This window comes from Phalacrocorax aristotelis, chromosome 14, assembly GCF_949628215.1.
Source record: "Phalacrocorax aristotelis chromosome 14, bGulAri2.1, whole genome shotgun sequence".
In the NCBI taxonomy this organism is placed as follows: Eukaryota; Metazoa; Chordata; class Aves; order Suliformes; family Phalacrocoracidae; genus Phalacrocorax; species Phalacrocorax aristotelis.
In genome coordinates this window covers 3,359,619-3,373,400 of record NC_134289.1, presented here as the reverse complement: position 1 = coordinate 3,373,400, position 13,782 = coordinate 3,359,619, and the positions used below count along the sequence as shown (strand labels likewise).

At 43.9% G+C, this 13,782-nt stretch overlaps 1 protein-coding gene across 8 annotated transcripts in view; it reads right to left on the bottom strand.

Annotated features, from left to right (window-relative positions):
• P4HA1 (prolyl 4-hydroxylase subunit alpha 1) overlaps nucleotides 1–8,733 on the bottom strand; it is a 37,615-nt gene extending 28,882 nt beyond the window's left edge. For 3 of the 8 annotated variants that reach the window (XM_075109312.1, XM_075109308.1, XM_075109314.1), the window contains exons 1-3: nucleotides 8,528–8,663; nucleotides 1,293–1,409; nucleotides 306–402 (exon numbers count right to left, since the gene is read on the bottom strand). In XM_075109312.1, the coding sequence (XP_074965413.1) occupies nucleotides 306–402; nucleotides 1,293–1,380 (185 nt within the window). In that variant the 5' untranslated portion in view covers nucleotides 1,381–1,409; nucleotides 8,528–8,663. Of the gene's footprint in view, nucleotides 1–305; nucleotides 403–1,292; nucleotides 1,410–8,527 lie in introns of all 8 variants that reach the window. The other 5 variants (XM_075109315.1, XM_075109311.1, XM_075109310.1 and 2 more) reach the window with 3 other exon arrangements.
• Nucleotides 8,734–13,782: the final 5,049 nt, after the last annotated feature.

Sequence of the window (13,782 nt, the reverse complement as noted above, 5' to 3'; positions counted from 1 at the left end):
ACACTTCTTGAGTTTTAGTTTCAGCTAAGCAGACTGTCATTCAAAGAACTACATTCCCTTGGGAGTTAGGTCCTAAAGTGAAGGTATCGTACAGAAAGTCGGTGGATTTCATCATTAGAAAGCTGCATTAAAAAACCCCAATGGCTCAGAGATAATAACTTAGGACAAAAACCCAGCAAAAAATGCTCGTTTAAGCTTAGCCTCAGAGGAAGAATTCCACAAATATAATCAGCCTTGGGAAGCACTTTTTACGTAAGACTGAACTCAAATTATTAACTATTAGCATTATGAAACAAGCTGCTTACTTTTTGATCTGTTCCAGCTTGCTTTCTTCTGCCTTGATGTAATCCTTCAGTGACACCACCAGGTCTTTTTCTGTATTAATTAAGTCTGTCATATGACCTAGAAAACAAATGAGTTCAGTTAGTCAAAAAGAAAGCCCTGAGAACCAAGAATTGGAGGCATTCTTCCTCTCTTCAGCTTTCTTCCCCAAAGTCCTTCTGCATTTGCTTAAATAATCTTGAAGGGGTATTTGAGTAAGGCTTCTTGCCTTTTTTTTTTTTCTGAAGGAGAAAAATCTCACGTTGGACCAAGCTTGTTGCCATGGAAGTTAAAGTACTATCACAGATTTATTATTAGAACTAATTTAGGATTCATTTGGAACAGGAAGTAGGTTGCAACAAAGTAATCTTTCATCCAAGCATATATAATGTAGAGCAAATAAAGACAAAGCTACAGAAATATACAAAGACTTCATGTTTGATATACAATACTAATCCAGCAGTTTATCTTTATGATTACTAGCATGACTTCAATGGGTCGTCTAACAGACTCTGTTATTAGTTAATAATTCCTTCATTTCCTGCAAGGAGGCAGCTGAACTGGTTTGTCACAAAGCGATACAGTCCACATATTCAGCTGTGCCACAGGCTGTCAGAACCCAGCAGACAATACCCTGCCATACGGGTATCATTATGTACCCTCCACAGCTGTTTTGCTTGCTTCTGCATATGTGCAACGGTCCACACCAAAATTTTGTTTAAAATCCAATACCTATAAGAATACATAACAAATACAAAACCTAGCCTGGGTCAGACTAACTGGACTGACTTAACTCAAAGTATGTTTCTCCCAAAAGAAAAAGTGAATAAGTTTGTAAGAACTACTAGTATGTGGATTTAGTTCTGTACCAATTAAAGCCTCACACACCATTAACACATTGCAGAATCAGTTTTGAGAGGCATCAATAAATTCTTTCAGCTACACAGCATATACACCACAGCATGCCTCACCAATGGAAGTGAAGAAGTCCGTATGGGCATAAGAAAAAGGCAGCAGAAGTCCAAGGGCTATGGTATACCATATCTTGTTGAATGCCATAGTTCAATAGCTGTCACCTTACCACGTACCTACAAAAGAAACACAAAGGAGGTAAAACATCCCTTTTCACCAGAGAGTTGCATCTACCTTCGAGAGAGGCAGCTTATTCTCTCAGGGCTGCCACTAGTTCCTGAGGCAGCAGAATTTAACTAACAGTTCTACTCTCAATAAGCTTGAGGAGCTCTCATGGAGGACTGAGACCATTCTGCAGACTTTCTTATACATTCACCTTGTGTGGTAAGAGAAGAAAGACTGGCTTGGAGACAGAGTCTTCACAAGCACTCTTTATCTTTCCAACATCTAAGACACATTGCAGATAGAGGTGCTTCACAAAAAGTACCAAGAAACCCAAGAGCAAACACTGGAAAAACTCATAACACCAAGTAAAAATATGTATTAAGTTCACCTACCCAATGGAAAAAAGTTTCCTTTGATCATTCAAAAAGATGCCAGAGAAATAGGTCTAAATCAAAACCCTATACAACCAGCCCACAGAGTAAGTTACTTGCACCCTTCTGCTCTTCAGGTGCCAGAATAGCGAAGCCAGCCTCTGTACCTGGTACAAAAGTTTGCTGTCAGCTGGTTCACGGTTAGTCCTTGGATAAGTCTATAGTAAGCTTACAGGCAGCACTTTCTCCCACAAGCAGCTGCCAAGCTCTCAGCCTTTCAAGATCCCAAACCCTTTTAACAGACTAGGATTTCCTTGCTATTGCATACTTTAAAAGTAATTATGCCATCTTAAAGCTTACAAGATTTACTTTTTTCTGAACATGAAAGCTTAAACTCTCATGTATTGTATCTGCTCCGAAAAATTAAAACAACCACATTACTAACAGAAACTGTTTTACAGCTCTTCCCACACCAAGATAGCTAAAAAAAGAAAACAAAAGAAAAAAGAAACATCACAAAGCAAGCGCAGCTACAAAGTTGCTTAGCCTATTTAGGGAAGAAAGCAATATGCTTTTGATCAAGTTCATAGTATTGTTAGCCAGCAACATAAAACCAGGTGTGCCATTCACACAAGGTGTGAACAAAATCAGGAAAGTGCAAGAGTCACACCCAAAATAAAATCATCCCACCTAGAAGTAGAGGCATTAACAAGAAACATTCCCCTGATTCCAGAGTGCAGGATTTCTTCTCTTATTGCACCTGAAGGGTCAGGAAGCAGTTCCCTCCTTTCCTTTCCACATCTAGCACTACATGAAGAGCAGTACTTGGGTTTAGATTTACTAACTGGGCAAGCACAGTTTCACTGGCACTAACAGGAGCAACAGGAAACTTGTACGAGCCTAGAAAAGGAGCACAATCTCCAATTCTTGTAAATCATCTGAAATATGCATGACCAAAATTGAAGGGCTGAAACATTCTGACACATTCACCAGCAGAAAGTAGGTTGCAAAGTCAAAATCTGGAGGGAAGGCTGGAGCCCTGCTTTTTCCCCAGTCAGGCGCCTCAGTCTCACCAATGCTCTAAATCAGCCCTGCTGCCCACAGCAGCATTCCTCACCTCATCACCTGCTCATCCCTTCCACAGGCAGCCAGGCAACCAACTAAATCAGACTATTTCAAACATAACTAATAAACCTCCCCCCCAAAAATGCTCACTTCACCCTGGTTCAGTTTTGATACACTTTACTACATAGCCATATAACATCCATGCCAGTACAGAAGGGCATTCTGGAGGCAGGAACCAGCAGCCAAAGACAGCAAAGGAAAGCAAAACTGTTGTTTCTGGTAGCAGCACAGGTTTAATCCATTTGCGAAACTCCAGCCCTAAACACAATGAACAGGCATACAACCCTCCAGCCAGCCTGCAACACTTAACCTAGCTTTCAGCATAAACAAGGGATCATAGCAACATGTATACACCTGTACCTCCCTCTTCTCTAACATCAGTCTCATTAAAGAAGGGCTCCAGTTAAGTCATTGCTGTAAATTACTAGGTCACACCTGGAAGCAAGTTTCACTCTTTACTTAAAAGAAACTGTATCCACATGCTCAAGGACACTGATGTGTACTCGCACCCCTATTAAAAACACTGCTCAATTCATATTTTGCTCTGCAGAAAGCCATGTGCCTCCTGCTCATTCAGCACTCAAGCTAATACATCTGTGAATCAATTACAAAGCACAAACAGTTCTACTACATGATAAATATTTGCTAACATTATCAATACTCAGAATTAATCGACCTATTTGTTTACCGCACTCAGTTAAATACAAGGAAAACTTCAGAAAGTTTACTTGTTACTATTAATCAATGTGAATCTTTTCTCCAACACAAACAAAACAAGAGCACACCAAAAGGTGATGAAAACAATGTCTCCTCTCCACCTACAGCTCTTGGTGAAAGTCTTCCACCTCACACGACAGAACCATGCCTTAAAGCTTGTTTGAGTAGCATGCATTGGAAACAGTTTTTCCTCTTCTCTAAATGCCTTTACAGCCTGCTCCCATACTGGGCTTACTCCGAACCCAGTTGCAACCCTGTTCCCTCCTCACACCTTCGTAGACACACAGCAGAGTGACCACGTGGCAACAGTCACAATTTGCAACAAAGGATATTCTAAGTAGGTACAAAGAAAAAGTTTCTCACAGCAGCAGCAGTTAGGCACTAGAAAGTGTTGCCCAGAGAAACTGCATTTCCCATTCTTGGAAGAATTTCAAGACTAAACAGGACGAGCCCGCAGGCAGCCTAACCTAACCTCCAAGCTCACCCAACTTCAAACAGGAGGTTAGGCTCAATGATGCCCAGAGGTCACTTCCAACTTCATTTTTCTTTCCTTTCGCAGTCTCCGGATTTTCTGTCATTTGCAAGGACTCAGACTCCCGTAATAGCTTTCAGGCACTCAAGATTACTTCCCTCCCAGACAGAATTCAGAGAGCTGGAAACCGAGCCCAAGGCAGCAGCCAGCCCAGCTTTCACTGCCCTCACAGCAGTTGCTAAGTAGCACGGCTTTCAAAACTACTGCAGAAGGATCAGCTACAGGTTCCCAAATCAAAGAAAATAAAGCTCAGTTAAGATAGATGCTGGAAATCTCTTAGACTAACAAGCTGCCAAATACGTAGGCTTAATTTCTCCCTGTCAGTGACATGAAGTAAAACAAGATGAAAATCCTCCCTACATTATTCCTGTCAGTCTGACTCTCCTCCTCAGCCACGTCCCTCAGGCAAACACAAAGATGGCAGCTGAGCATCTCAGAGAGGAGGGAATCCGCTACCCACATACCGGAGTGGGAGTCCAGCTGACTGCTTTAACACAGGAGCTTCCCAACTTTCCGTAAGAAGTACATTTGCTAAGCTTGAAAGGAGTAAACATGGCAGAGCAGGAAAAAAAAAAAAAGGGAAAAATAGCAAAGAACAAACAAATATGAAGATACTAGTAAAACAAAGCAGCAGTTAGAGGAATGATACCACCAAGCACAGCACAGGATTCCCCAAACAGTAGGGATACACAACAAATGACACTTCAAATGATGAAACTTTGAGGCGTGTTTTTTGAGGACTTTTTAAAGAGTTCAGCTCTGCCCTACAAGTAGAAACAACCTGCGAGAGTCACAGGATGCATGTAGCATCCATGCAAGCAGAAGGAAAAGTGAAGGTAAGACAAACTACGGAGCGTGATACAACCTCACAACAATCAAGGTCATGCTAATTAGTGACCAAAGACCAAAGCATTTAACTGGAGATGCTTATTATACAAGTCTCCTCACCACCAATTCCAACCTCCCAGGTGCTTACCAGGATCCATAAAACAAGACAGAAAATGGAAACTGAGGGTATACTTCAACATGGAATTATTCTGGAATAGCTCTAACTTCATTCCAAAACAGCTTCTTTATGTAGGTAAGAAATCAGTGACCTACTCAAAATTAAGTCTGCTGCAAGGCCAGGAGTCAAAACTGTATCACCAAGATCCTCAACATTTGATTTAAAGACTTCTCACAATCCTTACTGTATCACACTGTATGAAAAAAAAAAACAACCACAAACAAGCCCCCCACACACACCCAAAACCACCAAACCAAAACCCCACCACCAAAAAAATCAAACTGAGCTGAGTTTAGCGTGTTAGGGGGGAAGAGAATAGCACCAGAAATGATAGCCATGCACTGCACTAAACCTCTCCCATTCCAAGAAAAACAAAAGTTACAGCCTCATGACACGATGTGACTGGAAATGCTACCAAAACCATTTCACTGACATTGTTGCTCAACAGTCTCACAGGACAAACACATTAGAATCCAGTTCCCTAAGTTCTCTAGCATGTTACATTTAAAGGCTGTTTTAAAGTTAAGATCCAAGCAGCGAAAGATTTTCTACAATTGCTGCTAACAAAAGAACGTGGCGTCTTTTAGGCTTCTTTTTAATGACAAAGTTGTAATAAGTAATCTTACATATATATAAGTAATGTCATAATCTACTAAGAGATGAGAACCAATTTTAGAGTCAAGTAGGTGACATGTTTTAAGTATAATTTATTGCCAACTTGAAGACACCATTCATGCACCTGACTATAGACTAGACACGCTTGTACAGAGATTTGTACCCAAGAAACTGAAGCAAGTTTTAGCCTGATTTCTTCCAGACTAAGACTGAATGGACACAGCCCTCTCAGAGCCCACTTGTTTTAACTTTCTAAGCCAAGACAAAGAACACTGGCAATGGAGCGGAGCACTTATCTTATTAGACACAACAAGCAGGAGGCTATCCTTCTATTTATCCTTCTGCTCAAGGATTAGCAGAATATCTATAGAGATATACAGAGTATTTTCAGATATTAAGAGTGATTATAAAGAAAGCAGGACAATCCCAGTGATCAACAGCTTTAAAATAGTAACAGATAAGAGCTCTTTCAGGCTGAAGTTGTAGCCACACAGGTAGTTCTGCAGTAGCAGACTGCTGCTCATCTCAAGGGGAACAGCAAGTTATCACAAAAAAGCTGCCTAGAAACCCACAGAACAGTGACAGAAAAGATGCTGTTTCAGCACAGACTTTCTTTACAGTTTTTCCTCAGTTAAACAGACGCAATAATCAAGTAAGGTTTTTTTCAGCAAGTATATTCTTTTGGACAACTTTCTTAAAAAAGGACAACTTTCTTATATCAATCTCATCATGGAGGTAGAGTTTTCCTCCCATAAAACCTCTATTTATCCTCACTCCTTCCATAGTGTTATTATCTATCCTTTATGTTTTTCAAGCTGCACTGAGTATATTCTAATCTATGTGCATGCCTCAAAATCATAGCTTTAAAGGCTAGACTTTAAAACAACTCATTACACAACAATGATTAGATCTCTACAGGTCAGAGAGCTGCTCTCTCTTCTGGCTCGATGTATAGCTCTTAATGCATATGCTAAGCCTGTTGTTCAAAGTTTCTGCAGCAGCTCCCATCTCCACACCACCAGCTGTGCCAGGAGATGACCAGTCCTGCACAGGGCCACACAGTGAACTAGCAAAATCCGTATCAGCTCTTTTCTACTGGGAGGCAATGTAGAGATTTCCCCCACCATACCCTCATTTCTGGTTTGTTTTATCAGATGTATCTGAAACGGATCAGAAACTGCTTAGGACAGCACTGACACTGGACAGCAGTTCATTAAATGGTGCTGCTTCTTCAGCTTCCAAATGAATTAACAGCTAGAAGAGATATGCCTTCCTATGCCACAACCACTGCTTAAATGGCAACATTAACACTCTCAGCATAGCACGATTTATGCATAGTCCTGTTACTTTGAGTCCTGGGGGGAGGAAAAAAAAAATCGGTTCTGTCAGCTCATAATTAAGCAGCAGCAGAGAGTACTCTAGGTCGAGTCAAATGCTCTGTAGCACGGTTCACGACATTCAAACATATCCAACAACGAACCACAAGTAGTAATGGGTGCAGAACAGTGGGACAGAGAACACCTCTCACCCCAAAAGCAAGCCTCCGCTTCCCGAACAAACTGTTAAGTCAGTACCTTTACTTCCCATCCCTGCCAGCGTACTGTCTGCACGCTTCCCTGAGAAGTCTTTGGCAACGTAAGAAGCTGCATATACCATTTATCTATTTGTTGTAACCAATAGCTTCTTTCAATTATTAAAGCCTTGAGCACTGAATCTTTACGGACCCAAAGTAGGTGAGCACTTAAGCGCTCGAGCACCTCTGCAACCCCTCCTACTGAATTCGAGAAATAAAAAAAAAAAAAGTGTGAAACCAACCACTGGGCAGTCCTTTGGCTCTGTAACCCTGAAGTATCTTTCCTCTAAGAACACCCCGCTTTTCAGGTAAACTGGAATATTTACTCTCAGCATCTCTGACATTTTTCTCTTCATTCAACACCATCCTCAAGACCCCACGTTGGAGTTTTTCCTTCTAGCCAGGTTAGGTCCCATCAAGATCCCCACGCAAAGGTATAGCTTACAGCAAAGTTAGGTGCAAGTGGCTGAATCCAACCCAAAGTAGTAGAAAGCGGGTGAAATCACGATAAACCTTATTCGTCCCGAGGTAACCACTACACACACCGCCCGTGGTTACAAACACAGCCTGTGACAAGCGGCGCGGCCCCTTCGGTCCTTAAGCAAAGGAAGTTTTCACCTATCCAAGCACGAAGTCGTTTCAGTGACTGAGCGCTCTTAAAACTCTAAAAGACAGCGCAAATGTAGCTCGTTTTTATTCAGCCCCCGGCTGGCGGGACGCCGGCCGGCTCCAGTGCCCGGGAGGTAGTACAAAGCCGGGACGGGAGCTCCCTCACACCCTCAGGAGGGAAGCCGAGCCGGGCGGGAGGCTGCCGGGGGTCTCGGCGCTGCCCCCGCCTCCGTTCGCCGGCCGGGTGCGGGGAGCGGGCCGCGGGGCCCCGCGGGCAGAGGAGCGGCACCCTTCAGCCTCCCACCGCGAGGAAGCTCGGGCGGCCCGCCGCGGCGCGGCCCTGCCCTCCCGCCCCCCTCCGGAGGCCGCCCGCTCCCGTTGCGTAAGGCGGCCGGGAGGGGCGGCGGGCCACCGGCCCCTCGCCGGGAGGGCCGGCGGCGGAGCGCTGCCACGTATCGCCCCCGCCCACGTAGCGACGGCGGCGCCTGGACCCCAATACTCCCCATCAGGGCGCGCCCGGTCCTCCCTGACCCCCCAAACCCCCTCACACCCGGCGAGCGGCGGGGGCGGTCGGGCCTCACCTGAGCGGCGGCTGACGGGGCGCGGCAGGAGAGAGGGCGCGAGCGACAGCGGCGGGAGCTGCGTGACGCGCGCTCCACTCGCGAGCCTGACCCACCGCGCGGCGCCGGCCCCGCCGAGCCCTTTATAGGCGCCCAGGCCACGCCCCGCCACCCCGCCCCGCGCGAGGAGAGGCGGGGCGGGAGGCGCGCGCTACGTGCGCCGGCTCACAGCGGCGGCCGTCCCACTGCGCATGCGTTGCCGCTGCTAGTGCTCCACGTGGGCCTCGGGGTGCCCCCGCGACCAAAAGGCGCTCTTTTTTTTTTGTCTTTTTTTTTTTTTTTTTTTTTTAATTAAATTTCCCAGAAAAGGGCCTAAAATGCCGGGTGCCGCGGGGGTGGCTGCCTGCAGCCCGCCCGGCCCCTCGCCCCGCTGGCGCACCACTCCTGCCCCCAGCAGCACACCTCTGTTCCCCCTTGCTGGGGTGCAGAGCCCAGACCCGGGCCCTCTGCTACCTCCTGCCGCGGTCCCACCAGCCCCGGCGAGGAGAGGATGGCTCCCACAGCTCCCCAGCTGATGCTTCCGTATAGACATTCCAGTCAGCATTTGCTTTTTGACCACAACGGCGTGTCATCGCTGATTCATACTGGATGCACAATTTAGCATCATCTGCCTAGGCTCACTTCTGGAGCAGGCTGGCGAGGCAGCAATCCTCTAGTTGCACAGCTGTCACTCACCGAGTCTCACATCATGTATCTCTGACGGGTGCTTTGTCTATTGATAATTTTTATTCTGAACCAACCTTGCACCTCCCACTCTCCAGATGGTCTTTCCACACCAGAAATACAGGTGTCAGCTCCTGTATTTCACAGTATACTTTCTGCTCCATCATCCTTGCTGGTAGCCAATACTTTCACTAGTCTTCTGCAAAGCCCAGTTTTCCATACCGAGAGTGTCATCAAGTGCCCTTTCTGAAGCCATCTCCCCTCTAAACTTTGCTGATCACAGAGGCCTCTTGCAAGGCAATGTCAAAAGCTGTCTCTCAAAGTGTATCACCCCTCACACCCCTCTGGTGCACAAGAGCTCTCGGCTATTGCAGAAAGGTATGCAGCTGCTTGGACATGTCTTGCCGTGACAGATCTACGCTGACTGTTCTTTGTTTCCTAGGAGTTCATAAATAAACTAGTTATTTGTTCATTGTAGTTCCAGAATTAAGTTAGAATCAGGGACACTCACAAGCACTTCTTCCTTTCTTTTTAGATGTGGACTTCAAATAAAGACTCCTCTCCTTACTAGCCTAGCAAGCCTGTGATCTTCCTTCTTTTAAGACAGACACTTTTGGCCACACCTAGCTGGAAAGCTTTCCCAACAACAATTACAGAGCGCTGGCAAAGGCAGAGCAGGTCCAAATCCCCTTCTAACACACATTCTTTAGCAGGGTTACTTTCAGCTGGCTTAAAACCACCTCGTTCATAAGAGGCAACTGGAGATTGCAGCAGGATCCATAACTAAGATTTCTTCCCTATAGCTGAACTGTTACCTGAGCTTCACCTCCCTCAGCAATACCTTTTGAAGAGCAAACATCACAACATCAGGTGTAATGCCCCATTTTGAGGAAGACTATGAGATATGACATATCTCATACAAGAAACAAACAACAATATTAAGTTAATTTAATCCTTTCTTGTCCAGATGTGGACACACATGCGTCCACGCAGCCAACTACATCGCCAGTACTGTGAGCGCTGCTGCGCCAGAGCAGGAAGAAGGCCAGTTTGTAGTGGAACTATCCATCAAAAAATAAGCTTTCCTTTCCTCTCATTTTGGTTGTCTTCCAACAGAAATACAACTCCTGCAACTAGCAGGAAACACTGGAATGATATCCAAGCTTCTAGCTGAGGCATCTAGTTAAAGCCCTATTATCCAAAGAGTCCATAATATGTAGCCAGAGATTTAACAGCAGCTTCTAGAGATTTGGCAAAGCCTCACACGCTGTAGAGGCATTTCAGATTCTTTCTAATGGGATTCACTCCTTCATCTTTTGCACTATTCAGATATTTTTAGAAAGTAAGGCAGACAGCAGAGAACAACAACAACATCATGTTTATTAGCATGTTTAGTAATGGCCTTGCTTGTATTGGTCAGCACGGGGCTGAAGGCAAAGAAATTTCTCCTAAAAGGAGCCCAGGATTTTGGCATCTACCAGGCCACCAAATCGAGGGTTGTTTCCTATAGCCATGGCATTGTCTTGCTCCATGAATCTGTTTCTGCCCCTTACCGGTGCTTTCTCCCAAGCTAGGTAGAAAGTATTTACTCATTTTCTCCTGCCTTCCTCAACTCTGGCATAGTCACTGATGTTCCAGCTGAATTAAGAGATTGTTTGTAAATTGCTCTGTGCTGGACTCGTGCGTTATTACCTGCTGTCAAATGCTGATGGGGTTGGGCAGCTTCAAGCAATTTGTTATGTCAGCGCCTTGTTAAGAAGCACTTTACTATGTCTAAGAACAAGTACAACAAGAACTCTTCTTAAGAGAGAACTGCAGCAGATTAAGCACCTTTCAGACTTTCTTTAGGATTTGCAGAGCCCTGTGTGTTTTCTAGCAGATACACTGACTCCTTTGCAGCGAGCACAAGCCTCACAACACGCTTCCTTTTCTGAGCAATCCTGTAGAAGCACTCCATAGGCCCTATTCTGAAAGATATGAAAAGAAAGGTCCATCTGAAACAAGAATGGAGCACAAGAGGTCTCATAAGAACACAACCGTACTGGCTCACACCAAAGCTTTCTTTTAGCCCATACTGCCTAGAATACTGTCATAGCCTTGAAACACTTTTAAGTTAGGGATGTTCTCAGTCTGATGTGGTCCATCTACATAAGAAGGGTCAATGAAGATCTTTGTTAAGTATTTCTCCTCTCTGTAACTAGAATTGTTTTGCATCCACAACCTCCTTTCAGGTAGTATTAGAGAAAGTTGTATTCCCAGTCTTTGATCATGCTTGTTGTCCTCTTTAAACCTTTTCCAGTTTTTCAGTAGCCTTTTAGAGACAATAGGCCGTGACCTGCAGGCAATGTGTTAAGACACAGGTGAATCATAAGCAAATCCTACTCAAGTGTCATTCAGATGTTAAAGTGTCTCCTCTATACCTGTGCAAGTGTTAGGAGCACAGAACATAATCATCAGTATCAAATTAGACAGTTTCTGTCTTTCAGGGTCCCCACCCTGAGTATGAGAAACTGTAGCAATTCCTCACATACATAATATGTTCTACAAGCTAACTTTAGAGAAAAAACAGATTTGGTTAGTTTGCATCTAAAATTTAACGATCAGGGAAAGACTACTCATTAACTTTCCCTTTAAAGAAGTGGTTTGCCTTTCCCTGGGCTCTTGCTAAAAAAGAAAAAAATTTTTACCAAGAAGTTTCTTGTGGCTTGCCCCTAAGCTTTCAATGCCAGTTTGCTGGTTTTATGTATTTAAAGCAATTAACAGTTGATTTGCAAGGGCCAGCTGTTAGCAATTCTAATCCTTGTTTCTGCTTATTGGGGGCAGCTGGAGAGACACAAAACAGAACAGTAAAAAGCAAGAAAATGCAAGATTACTAGTATAACCATTATTAGCCTAGAATTACATTTTCCAGCGCTTCTTTGGCTTGAAGAATCTTTTACCAACTGATGATACCAATATGAGTATTTTACAAACCCAGATTTAAAAAGGAAAAAAAAATCTTAGCAACACAGGACCAGAGATTTGCCTATTTTGTAGTCTTGCCCACGTAAGAGGTCACAAGTATTTGTTCCCACTGCTTGTATCTTCTTCGTCTGCTCCTTCTGATGGCGCTTCTTGCATCAGGAAGGTCTCAGGGATTCACTTCCTCTGGTGGCCTGCCAAAACTCAAATTAGTAAGCTACAGGAAGCTGTCAGAGACGCATTTGTATGGCCAGACCTTCACTTCGCTCACAGGATTGAATCTCGCATGGAGCGCAGTATCTGCAGGGGACAAATAACAGTTTATAGATGCAATTCACACAACTCAGAGCCCAGCTCACCAATACTTAGAAAGAAGCAATTCAGTGCCAAAGTGACATCTGATATTTCTGCTCTTTAAATTAAATAATTACGGAAATAATGTTATTTTCAAAATTATCTCCCCTGCTTACATGCTGCAGAAATATTTAATAGGGCAATGTGCAATCACAAGCAGGTGCCTGAACCCTTGGAGAAGGCACAAGGAATCTCTCACAGACTGCATGGCTTCCCACCAGTCAGAGCAGTCACAGAAGTGACTCTAATCTTATTTTCTCTGCATATCTTCGCACAGCACAGAGGCCAGGTATACATGATGGGGCTAACCCATTATTTTTTTCAGCTGCATATAGCAACAAGAGGCTACAGCACTGCACTGCCTTCAAAGGAGTCTTTACACTGCAGGGTAGTGCTCTGGATGTTAATCCTTCACGTGGGTAGGGGTGCACTTACCAAACACCTTAGTGCTTTGGTCTGAAGAAGATTGAGAGGCTGTCCCAAGATTTGAGGTCCAGAGTATCTCCCCCAACTGCTTCCCTCTTAAGCCAGCTCTTCTTGCAAGATCCATTTCTGGGGGCAGTTTAGGGTCAATAAATCCATTAGTTTGTTTTAACAGCAGGGTGGATACTTCCCTTAGAGATTATATTTCAATCCTTTATCTTATTAAGAGAAGATGTGTTTTGTCCATTAATCCAATTAGCCTAGTGGATTAATAAGATTGGGCTTGCTGTGTTTCAGGAAGCACACAAATAGCAGTCAAGCATAATTAAACCTAAACTTGTAAGTAACACTAGTAACAAGAATAGTATTTCCCTGCATATTCTATTTATTATTTTTACAAGCTATGCTCTCAAATTATGTGATGTGAATTCTCAATTAAGAATATCTCAATTCATGATCAAAAAGCAAAAGTCTGTCCTGAAAATATTTACTTTCTTATGTTTATAAAATTCTCTTTGTGCTAAATATAGGCAGATAGGTTTCAGCCCAGAATGTTTTCAGTACTTGAGAGGAATCTGTTTCTTCAGTTATAAAGGCATGAAAAATACTTGTCATTATTCTGACATCTGTCTAGAAAGCCCGCTTTGTCAAGTCAGGGCTATTCACTTGCAAATTCAACTGCCGTTTTGGGTGCTTGAACACTAAACAGCTCCGTCCTTTAGATATATATACAGCTCTTGGCATATTTTCCTGTTTGAGGACATACAGTCCTTAACTTTAAACAATGCTCTTATGTTACTGATATAAAAAACAGA